Source organism: Siniperca chuatsi, linkage group LG12 (assembly GCF_020085105.1).
Source record: "Siniperca chuatsi isolate FFG_IHB_CAS linkage group LG12, ASM2008510v1, whole genome shotgun sequence".
Classification (NCBI taxonomy): Eukaryota; Metazoa; Chordata; class Actinopteri; order Centrarchiformes; family Sinipercidae; genus Siniperca; species Siniperca chuatsi.
Window position 1 is genome coordinate 22,091,955 of NC_058053.1, and position 11,647 is coordinate 22,103,601.

Below are 11,647 nucleotides of genomic sequence, written 5' to 3' on the forward strand. Positions count from 1 at the left end.
ATGTGATTACTGAAAATGAAAAAAACATAAGTACAATACAGAGCAAAAAGTCCACACTGACAAATAAAAAACATGTAGAATTGGTCCATTGTTTTTTTGAGTCCTGTCTCCACTAAAGAAGGAGCAGCGCCCTTTGCTGATGAGAAGAAAAAGACAACAGCACCTGGTATTCCCAGGTGGTCTCCCATCCAAGTACTAACCAGGCACAACCTTGCTTAGCTTCCAAGACATTGGGCGTGTTCAGGGTGGTATGGGCGTAAGTTTATTTCTTAAGTGAGGCTAACTTAATACATGTTGTGTTTTATTTGTAATTTATAATAAATATAATATACCAGTAAATTTTTTATTAATTTGGGTCAGTTTGTAGAGATCTGATTTTACTTTGTTTTTACTTTGGCAAACATGAAAAGTGGAGAATACTTTTTATAGAGATATCGTGTGGCTGACTGTCATACTTTAAGACAAACTGTCTTTCTTTTTTATGTCATATCATCACCTAACCCTTTTTTATTGTATTCTGTTGAATTGTGTTATCTCATATTTATTATATATATTACATTTAATAATATGCTATAAAAACATTTATATCACATATCCATATGTTTACAGTTAATGTTCAGATTATACTTGTATTGTTTTCACATCATGCATGATTGTAGTTCTCATGCAGAAGTACTAATTTATATATAAAAATGTATTTCAAATAAACTGTACCTACTATTTCACTTTGATCTGGGATACCATAAAACTACGCTATTGGTTACACATACATTTCCTTTACAATATGTACACTGGTTGAGGATAATGTACTGTAAATACTAGCTTTCTGACTATGATTTATTTGCTTACAATGGAAGTGTGGTCTGTTTGATTGCTTATATGCTCGAAGAATACATTTACAATATTATTTCACCTGAGGATGTAGTGCCTTATTTTTTTCCCTGGTTGTCTGCACCACTTAATATATCAAGCAAGACTTCATGGATCCTGATTTATTTGCTATTTGTATGTATTTTGTCTTCTTATATGTTTCCTGTTCCTAAATTTCACTCATTCCAATCAATAAAGTTTTAACATTCTAATCTTAATAAACTATTAAATGATTTATAATAAATCCAATAAATATATAATACTTACAGTAATAGTATAGTAAATTGTTTATTAGTATAATTAATTTAGGTCAGCTTGTAAAGATTTGTTTTAACTCTACTGTAGGCCTACTGTTGTCTATCAGAAATCAGAAATACTTTATTAATCCCTGAGTGGAAACTCTTTTGCTACAGCAGCTCACTATCATGTCAGTGCACACAGGAATAGAAGTACTAAGCAAAAAATATAATACACTATAATACAGGTCAGAAAACAAATTAAGTACCAAGTGGGTATAAGTATAAAATAAGTGTGAAGTACAAAGTGGGTTTACCGGTTGATGATAATAATACGGTATAAAGTAATAGTGCTTGAACTGCCAAGTTAAGTGTAGCTTATTAAGATTATAATGAGACGGAGGATATTGCACAGCAGTAATAGAGGTATGAATAAATATCAATATCAATAAATAGGGAATTTTAAACTGAAAAGAGTATATTGCACAGGAGTATTAACACAGAATATTGCACAATTGTGTCAAGTATTGCAGAGATGTAATGATCAATGCCCAGTTTAATGACTTAGGGTCATACAGACTAACACTTAGAGGGAGGAGTTAAAGAGTTTGATGGCCACAGGCAGGAATGACTTCCTGTGGCGCTCTGTGGTGCATTTTGGGGGGATGAGTCTTCCGCTGAAGGTGCTCCTTTGTTTGACCAGCACGTCATGGAGTGGGTGGGAGACACTGTCCAAGATGTCATGTAGTTTGGCCAGCATCCTCCTCTCTGACACCACCGCCAGAGAGTCCAGCTCCACCCCCACAATGTCACTGGCCTTACGGATCAGTTTGTCGAGTCTGTTAGCGTCCGCTACCCTCAGCCTGCTGCCCCAGCATGCAACAGCATACAGGATAGCACTGGCCACCACAGACTCATAAAACATCCTCAGCATTGTCCGGCAGATGTTGAAGGACCTCAGCCTCCTCAGAAAATAGAGGCGGCTCTGGCCCTTCCTGTAAAGAGCTTGAGTGTTCTTAGTTTATTGTCCGGACTACTTTACTGTTGCTCATTGTCACTGCCAAAAAAGTAAGACATGACAAAGTCTGGCGGGGGTGGTTTTAGCAGGCCCTTCATATTTGATTAAAAAGCATCGTCCACAATCTTCCCGGTATTTGTATCTCATACAGAGAGAAAAGTCTTGTCAGAAGTGGGATTCGAACCCACGCCTCCATTCGGAGACCAGAAACCCCATTACACAGGAAGGATTTACCTTGAGTCTGGCGCCTTAGACCGCTCGGCCATCCTGACAACTGAGCTTAAACGGCGGTGGAAGGCTGTTTGACTGCTGCTCACTAATGTTTACAGCTATGGAGGTTTTTGTTGTTTTTCGGGAAAACAGATATCTGTAACAATACTTTATGAGCTCGTGTAAGTTAGGACAGGTAGTGTCACAGAATGTGAGATTAATGTTGAAGTCATTGGTTTAGTAAATCGATCGTGTGTTTTAACACTAACGTCAAATGTGTCACTTTTCACACTTTGACCGTTTAGTTTTTGGATGCAAGTCATAAAAGTCGTTTAAACAAGCTAACGTATTGGCTACAATGAATATACTTGTTAGTTGGGTCAATTAATTGTTGGATTTGGTCTTCCAATGGGATTTGTTGACAATTAGAAAAATATAGAGTATCCATAGCCACCCTTAGCATTTGAAAAAGACAGACGCTGTTGTATTGTAGCAACTATAAAGGGCCAATGTGCATATTGTGTTGTTGCTTACGGCCATACCACCCTGAACACGCCCGATCTCGTCCGATCTCGGAAGCTAAGCAGGGTCGGGCCTGGTTAGTACTTGGATGGGAGACCGCCTGGGAATACCAGGTGCTGTAAGCTTTTTCTTCTCATCAGCACAGGGCGCTGCTCCTTCTTTAGTGGAGGGGGCTAACGGTAGATAGATAGATTGATACATATATCTATATCTGGATAGATAGGCCTATTTTATTAGAATACTTTCGCAATGAGAAATTGCAGCGTTACAGCAACCAAGTCAGTAAACAGTCCATTAACTGTGCTGAAATGCCACAATGTCAGAGCTCTGGCTAATAGACAAATGTTTATATAAGTAAATATATATATATATATATATATATATATATATATATATATATATACAGTTTATTTATTTATTTGTCCAAACCACAGACTGCATATAAAGAAACATTTAGGAACATTACAATGAACAGTCTATGAAATTGTAACAGATATTATGGAAATCAATTCGATATGAATTATAAATCAAAATAGACAAAGCAATATATCAACATAAAATCAATGTAATTAAACATTTAGATGATATATTAGGTGTCAAAATGTATTGTCAGAAGTGGGATTCGAACCCACGCCTCCATTCGGAGACCAGAAACCCCATTACACAGGAAGGATTTACCTTGAGTCTGGCGCCTTAGACCACTCGGCCATCCTGACAACTGTACAGGGCTGCCGAAACAAAGATCTAAGTATTCACAATTCAGCGGTTATCATCCAGACTGTAAAATATTGATTGTAATATTATTTCTTTCTTTTCGTTCTTTAAAATCTTTTATTCGAGCTTACATTCATAAATTAAGCTCAAGAGCTCGCCGGCTGCACAGCTATTTAAATCCGTGTTGACAGTAATAAACGTAGATATCCAACAGGGGCGCTAGAACGTTATTTTAAATTTACTTCCGCTGGTCATACATGTGACTCTCCGCCCATCTTACTACATAACCACCACCAGTCATTCTTATGAAACAAAAACATTGGACTGTGTTCACTCTGCCCTTTTCAACGGGACAAGAAGAGAAGGCACATTTGTGTTAAAAATGTCGATTTACAGGAATGCCGTTTGGTTTGTGAAAGGACTCCAGGAGTATACAAAGTAAGTGGAGAGTATCAGTTCTACTGAGCTCTTGCAACGTAAAGTAATTTCTTGTCGTTTTTATGGTTTGCGCAACATTTAAGTAATCCTCCTAATGTAGTATTTACCTTGTGAACTGCTTTCAGACAGTACTGTCAAAGTTAAACTACATATGTTGCTTTGTTAGTGATAATATTCAGCTATTGTTTGGTTGTTATATGTTACAGTTGCTGGTTAACTAGCAGTGGTTACAGAATACTGTGAAGTACTTCCAGGGCTGCAACTAGTCTATAAAATGTAAAAAATAAAAATAAATTGTACAGGTGTTCATTACACTTTCCCAGAGCGCAAGTGATTCTTTGTAGTGGTAGTTTAATCTGACTAACAGTCCAGTCCAAAGATATTCAATGTATTATTTATAATTTATCATTGTTATTTTATTATTGAGATATAAAACAGTAAAATGTCACTTTTGAGAAGCTGGAGGCAGTCAGTGTTTGACAGTTCTGCTTGATCAATAATTTAAATGCTTACTCAATAAGAAGAAATATTGTACTTATTATTGCTGTGGTAATATTGGTGCCAGTGTATGTGGTGTGAATTTACTGCACTGCTCTTTGATCTTAACAGGAGTGGCTATGAAGCCGCAGCGAAGCATTTTACCCCAGCAGACCTGGATGTAAACCTGAATGGGAGGTCCTTCATGATAACAGGTGGCAACAGTGGGATAGGAAAGGCCACGGCGCAGGAAATAGCGAACAGAGGTGAGTGTTTGAATGTCGACAGTTAACGAAAAGTCAGTTTTCCCTTTTCTTTTCCCCCTCTGCTTGTGGGAAACAGTACAGAAACGACAGAAGAAGAACAATTCTTCCACTCGTTTGTAAGAGCTACGAGGTGTGTCGCCAACATCCTTGTCTGACATGCCTTCACTGTGTGAACCATGAAGGCTTTTCAACCCTCCTTTTGCTCAGAATATCGTATGGCTATTATATGATTTCTTTTAATCTACTTCATTGTTTCTACTGTCTTTTGTCGCTCCCCTGTAAAACACTAACTGCAGTTTACCAGTAAAGTTTGATTAATTGATTGAAACCTCATCAGTACAGCTTGTTTCTGACAATAATTACAAGGAGAGGTCAAATCTTTAAGGTGATGGAAGTTACTGCCTGCTTGTCCACTGATATGGTTTATTTTTGAGTCTGCAGGTGGAACCGTTCACATGGTGTGTCGAAACAAGGGGCGAGCAGAAGCAGCCAAAGATGAAATTGTGGAACAGAGTAAAAATCAGGTGAGAAATCTGTTGCACGTCTGTCTGTCCGTCCAAGAGGAGGTATCTCTACTCTGTTGTAGAATCTGAATCGAGGGTCAAAGGATAGAGGGCGTCATATGTTGTTCTGATTGTAAAGCCCTCTGAGGCAAATTTGTGATTTGGGCTATAAAAATAAACTTAACCGACTGAGGAGTCCCTCTGCTCATGGACAGCTGTAACACATTACATTACATTCATTTCGCTTTTTTGATGCTTTTGTCCAAAGCAACTTACAATGATTTAATACAACCAAAGATGTGTGTGAAAAGAGCAACAGGTCAAGATGTGTTCAGTTCTATATTCATTGCTATTACGAAGTATGAAATAGTAGAATAATCTTAAATTTCCAGACCATCAGCATTACAAGCAAAAAGCAGCAAAAGTTTAATTTTGGCCACTCACCACTGCCGACACCTCCACCTCCCAAACTCTTGACAGTCCCACAAGTGTATATATCACACAAGGAAAATTCCTCTTTATGAAAAGAGGTTTGACAGTAGGGCTGCACAATTAATCAAAATATTATCGAAATTGCAATATGGCCAAGTGCAATATCCAAATCGCAGAAGCTGCTTTGATAAAGGTAAAATGTGTGACAAAACAGCATTATTCCATTATAATGCTGTTTTGTCACACATTTTACCCCGCGATGCCCCGACCTACAAATCTTGTTCTCCAGATGTAAGAAAACGTGTTTGTTTGGTACAGACTCCAGCAAATGTCACATCATCATGATTTTAATAGTTTTTTTTTTCAGTAAAAATGAAAATTGTGATGCAAAAATGATCATTCCCACTAATCGTGAATCATATCGCAATCGTATTATCTGTCAAAATAATAGCAATATGATTTTTTTTACCATATCCTGCAGCCCTATTTGATAGTATTTATGTTTCCTGTTTATTCCCAGAATGTTCACATCCACATCGTTGACATGTCCAGCGCGAAACAAGTGTGGGAGTTCGCCCAGAACTTCTCACAAAGCAACACTGTACATGTACTGGTAGGTGGTGTGTAGATATGTGTTGGTTCATCTGTATTACACACACTGGTTTGTATAGTCATTTAATCACTTGTCGTGTTCACCAGATTAACAATGCAGGCTGTATGGTCAACCAGAGAGAGTTAACTGAGGAGGGTTTGGAAAAGAACTTCGCCACAAATACACTCGGTAAGATATTTTTAAATACTGGTTCCAATGCAATACCTGAGTTTAGGTACTGATTCCACAACGATACTTTTACGGATGCCTTACTTTGAGAAATGTAAACATGTTTTTCTACAAAAGTTTTTTTTTTTCTTTTGATCAAGGAAGCCAAAGTTCTCAAATGTAAAATGTTTATACAGGAAGTTTGCGTAAATAAAATTGTGCAAAATTATCAAAATAGTGATTCAAATCAGGAAATTTGTGATCTTAGAATAAGTAAACTACGAATCCGATCGGACAAAAGGCACTTGAAAGTTTTCAGTACTCCGTGCTACAGACACATTTCAGTCGGCGCCGCAGATGTATTGATGTTTTATACCCTGCACCAGACAATAACTTACTCTGCTGAGTGTCAAAAATCTTTCTTGTATATTTAACAAAATAAGCCACTTCTCAGTAATTGTTGGCTTAACAAAAGCTGTGTACACTTAACCTAAATAAAGTCTATAAGTACAAATAATGGTTTAAATAAGATTAAATAATAAGCTAAAAAGATACAAAAATATGACCAAGCATTTGGTACTTGACAGCTTTTGATACTCAGTAGTCAGACATTATTGAGTTTGGATTCTCCGCTATAGCAGATAAGTGTTGCTGAATTACCTACTGTGCTTACTTTTATTTTCAGGTACATACATCCTCACCACAGCATTGATACCTGCACTGAAGAAGGCTGAAGACTCCAGAGTGGTGGGTTGAATTTCAACTGAACAAAATGCTCATCATGTCAAACATTATGACGCGCAAATACGTTTTGGAAAGTTAAAGATGCTTTTACTGTGACTCACACTGTGCATGTAAATCTTATGCTTTATTAAAAGTAAAAATATATATTTGCTACTGGCTCCTCCCAGGTCACGGTGTCATCAGGTGGCATGCTCACACAGAAGCTGAACGTGGACGACCTGCAGTTTGAGAAGGGGACGTTTGATGGCACCATGGCCTACGCTCAGAACAAAGTAAAGGAGACTGATTTTCTGTACACCAGAGAGCTGAACAGAAATTATTGTGGCATGTTTGTTGAAGTGTTTTTGTGTTGTCATTTTGACAGAGACAGCAGGTGATTCTGACAGAGAGATGGGCTTCTCAGCACAAAGAGATCCACTTCTCCTCCATGCACCCTGGCTGGGCAGACACACCGGGTAAACAAAAGAAAGGAGATTTTCAAAACAATTACGCTGCAGTTTAGCGTTCAGGATTACTTAAATCTGTGGTTAAACAGCAGCTGTGGTTCAGTCACCTGACTGACTTACTGACCTGATGGGTGCATTTGATGATCTGACAAACTGAAAAGGCCACTTCTCAGCAATCTTGAATTAGATGACAATCTAGAACATTTTATGAGTTTATGAGTTTGTCAGTAAAGTGGGCAAATGTGAATTATTGAGTCTCCTGAAACATCAAACATACTGTAGATGTTTCAGTTAAGTTATGAAAGTAATTCCTACTGCAGTTTTTTAAAGGTGGATGATTCTTTTATTGATTATTGCTTGTGAAAGCAGAATGAAGAGATTTCAGCCAATACAATGCAGGGCAAAGGAATTGTATTTGTGGTGCTCACAGTATTAAAAGATTATGTTTAAAAATAAAATTCAACAGCAACATCTCTTCCCAGAAACAGTGTTTCAGTTAATGTGGATAAGTGTGGACAATGTTGACTCTGTCTCTGGTAGTAATGGTAGCTGAGCCTGTTCTAAACACAGCTGAATATGCATTAACAATAATAATAATAATAATAATAATAATAATAATTTGTAATTAATAACATTAAACACATTCTAAATGCCAGAGCAACAGTCCCTGTTGGCCCAGACAGTGAAACAAAATAAATGCTGTGTACTTTGTTGTACACTGTGATAAAGACTGAGCTGTAAGAACGAGCAGCGTCTCCTTGTATTCACTTGACACTAAAATATGTGAATTATTCCCCCTGAATAACACCTACATGTGACAGAAAACATTGCCTCTGTGATTTATAGTTTTGTTTTTTTTCTCTGTAGCTGTCCAGACGTCCATGCCTTCATTCCACGCTAAGATGCAGTCCAAACTGAGGACGGAGGCCATGGGGGCCGACACTGTGGTCTGGCTCGCTGTGTCTGCAGCCGCCATAAAGCAGCCGAGCGGACTCTTCTTCCAGGGTCAGAAACAAATCACATTCAGTCTTTCTAGAAATTTGTGAAACCTATCACAACTTTTCATCTTGATAATAGAGATGGGAGTCAAACCACAACTCATGGTACAATAATGCTATGAGAATGGGTATCACAGTGGCTCAGGGGCAAACCCACAGAGAATTACTGCCATGTTTTTGTCTCAGGTGGAACATTTAGCAGCTAAGGAGCCAGATATTTTTCTCAGGAGTAGGATGATAATGTTGCTTCGTATTTGCTGGATATGTAAATTGGCAATTGATAATTCACAGATTTGCTACAACAACTTAAAGGGACCCTGTGGCTTTTCCTTGTAAACAAACAAAAGTTATGTTTACATTCACTGTTACTCAGCAAATCGCATTGTGTGTATCCTTGAGGTCTAACAAACGTGTCAAGTACATTTCCTTCCTTATAAAACATTTGCAATGCAGATTTAAGTATTTTAAATCCTGCGTTGTACACCTCCATGTTTACTAGCTTGCAGTCTTCTTCTTAGCCTTTGCTGGCGCATTGCTGCATCTCTTGGCTTGTTACCTCCACCTGTAGATCAGTGGAATAATGTGAAACCCTTGTTAGGACTGTGTATCGTGTCACCTGTCTGCGTGCGTGTGCATCAACAAAACAGGGACTCACTTAAAAACAGCTCCATAGTGCTACTAGAGGTCTAAAACTCCAGGAAACCTTTAAGGTGATCATATGTCAATGTTGTGTTTACAGTGGTGGATGAAGTATTCAGTTCCTTTACTTAAGTAAAAGTAGCAAAACCACTCTGTACAAATACTCCATTACAATTAAAAGTCCTTAAGTAACTTACTTACTTAAGTTAAAGTAAGTATAACTAGCTAAAAGTATCAAAATTAAAAGTACTAAATGCACAATAGACCTGTTTCACAGCAGACATTTTGACTTGTCAAAGCAGAAAAACCACACGTGTAATCGATAACAGTATTTCCCTCTGAATTAGAGTAGAAGTATTAAGTGGCATGAAATAGAAATACTCAAGAAAAGTATAAGTACTTCATATTTGTACTTAAATATAGTTGTTGAGTAAATGTACTTCCTTCACTGCATGATACATAAGTTATTTAGAATTTTTTGCTTCAAACTGTTAGATTTCAAAGGATTCAGATTCAATGAGCAGATTGAATACTGGATTCAGATTTATTTTTAACATAAACCCGACCATAGAGACTTAGATTATGTTTAGTTGGGGACTTTGGGTCCTGATGGAGACTTTCATTTCTAAATATGGGTGTGTCAGAAGCAGACTTAAAGTCTATACAAGAACTAATATCAAACATACTGTAATTGATCAAGCATAAAGTGACATAATTATGATGAGTGATTCAGTAATCAAGGGCGATGCTTCATTGTTCATGTTTTTAATTTATAATACACTTTGAAATTTAAATTGATCCTGATTTCTGTAATCAACTCCCTGAATGTTAGCATCACGTGTACCACATTTTTGCGCTTCAGTGTCTCACCTTCATGTTTCATTTCCATAAAACTTCTTCCAGATCGCAAAGCGGTGGCAACACATCTGCCACTGGCCTCCTCCAGGTCCACACCACAGGAGGAGGAGAAGCTTCTGGCTGCGCTGGAGGAGTTCGCCCTCAAGTTCAAACCTTAATATCTCTGTGACTGCACTTTTTAAAACCAAACACTCCTCAATAATTATTAATGTTTACATAACCATGTTTTTTTTATGTACAGGACACTTTTTTTTTCATTTGACTGATACTTTAAAGAACATCATTTTTAAAAACTCTGTTTAGTGAGGTTGTTTTTAGGAAAGAAGTTCCAGTTCAGTTGTTGGGGCTTTTATCTACAAGGTTGACTTGTAGACTACACCTAAGTAAAATCAAAATTTGCTTCTTTAAATATACTTAATATAAAATGCTGCACACTGTATTCATCTAGCCTACAGGAAGGAATGTATAGATCACCAACACTTTAATGTAAATGTAACACAAAATACAAGTTTGTATATTAATTTCCATAAAATATATTGTTTAGTTTCAAGCCATTTTGGTGGATGGTGAGGTTGAGGTTTGGTTATTTTCATGTTATTAATGTATACATTTTTCTTTCTCGTCAGCATCCATGTGTGTCATGTCTTGAAAGTAGATATGCAATGCCTATGGGAAAATGGAAAGAGACAGAGCGTAGACAACACGCTGCGTTAGCCTGGTGAGCTAACGGGCAGTAATAGATTAAATAAAGCCTAAGGTCAGGTTTTGGTCTTAAATTTGGCAGAACCCATTGGGTTCAGTCATGTCAGGTCTTAAAATATACAGGTACAGGGCAGCCGAGTCACTGCTATACATTTATCTATAAAGCCATATTGAGAAAGTTCCCTCATTATTGTATTTCACAAAAATATTCAGAACTGTATTAAGTACCAAGAATTATTTCTTGGGTCCCTAAAGCTCTGACAGAGATACAAGTCTTAATATTATTGAGTAAAATGGCCAAATCACATGCACTTTAAATGGAACTGTAATTTATTTTCACTTTCATGTTTTACTGATCATCCTGAAGACAATTTAGTCGAATACTGCAAATTCACTAGTTGGTCACACTGACAAATAAGTTAAGCTGATTTACTCACTTTCTTTTAAAGGAGCTGTATGCGACATTCACTGCCACTACATTTTGCACTAGAGCACCAGCATCTCAGACCAAAACAAATGGGCGCCTGCCAGACTCCATTGACAAAAACAGTCATTTTACCTCACAGATCATTGTAAAACACACTTCATTCAAACTGGACAGAAACAAAATTAAATTAACCAAAACCATCTTTGTTAGTCTTTCCACTGTTCCAACAATCACCAATCACTCTGGTTGGTAAATAGACCCTTAATTCATCGAGTTAGACTTGAAATGGTCTGCAATGGCAGCAACGTAATCTTTTGGAACAAATGCTCCCGTCAAAGTACGTCCACTTAAAGTGCTTGTTTTTGCCACTGACAGGTTCAGATTGTT

General features: G+C 37.3%; 1 protein-coding gene, 3 non-coding genes and 1 pseudogene across 4 annotated transcripts; 2 read left to right on the forward strand and 3 right to left on the reverse strand.

Annotated features, from left to right (window-relative positions):
- Positions 1 to 151: 151 nt before the first annotated feature.
- LOC122886184 lies at positions 152 to 262 on the reverse strand (annotated as a pseudogene).
- Positions 263 to 2,287: 2,025 nt separating this feature from the next.
- trnal-caa lies at positions 2,288 to 2,396 on the reverse strand. Its single transcript has 2 exons — positions 2,359 to 2,396; positions 2,288 to 2,333 (listed from the first exon to the last, which is right to left on the reverse strand). It is a non-coding gene; the product is annotated as a tRNA-Leu (tRNA).
- Positions 2,397 to 2,862: 466 nt separating this feature from the next.
- On the forward strand, positions 2,863 to 2,981 carry LOC122886178. The gene has a single exon (XR_006380291.1). It is a non-coding gene; the product is annotated as a 5S ribosomal RNA (ribosomal RNA).
- A 482-nt stretch (positions 2,982 to 3,463) lies between these two features.
- Positions 3,464 to 3,572, reverse strand: trnal-caa. The gene is made up of 2 exons: positions 3,535 to 3,572; positions 3,464 to 3,509 (listed from the first exon to the last, which is right to left on the reverse strand). It is a non-coding gene; the product is annotated as a tRNA-Leu (tRNA).
- Positions 3,573 to 3,804: 232 nt separating this feature from the next.
- Positions 3,805 to 10,685, forward strand: dhrs12 (dehydrogenase/reductase (SDR family) member 12). Its single transcript, XM_044215725.1, has 10 exons — positions 3,805 to 4,008; positions 4,618 to 4,751; positions 5,193 to 5,275; positions 6,207 to 6,299; positions 6,386 to 6,467; positions 7,132 to 7,193; positions 7,358 to 7,462; positions 7,555 to 7,645; positions 8,504 to 8,641; positions 10,177 to 10,685. The coding sequence occupies exons 1-10, from the start codon at positions 3,953 to 3,955 to the stop codon at positions 10,287 to 10,289; spliced, it is 957 nt and encodes a 318-aa protein (XP_044071660.1). The 5' UTR covers positions 3,805 to 3,952; the 3' UTR covers positions 10,290 to 10,685.
- The last annotated feature ends 962 nt before the right edge of the window (positions 10,686 to 11,647 follow it).

Excerpts from the sequence above, each read along its gene's own strand:
- dhrs12 (XM_044215725.1), top strand. The coding sequence starts at position 3,953 with ATGTCGATTTACAGGAATGCCGTTTGGTTTGTGAAAGGACTCCAGGAG. Across the intron at positions 7,646-8,503 it reads TGGCTGGGCAGACACACCGG|CTGTCCAGACGTCCATGCCT; the intron begins GTAAACAAAAGA and ends TTTTCTCTGTAG. Across the intron at positions 8,642-10,176 it reads GAGCGGACTCTTCTTCCAGG|ATCGCAAAGCGGTGGCAACA; the intron begins GTCAGAAACAAA and ends AACTTCTTCCAG.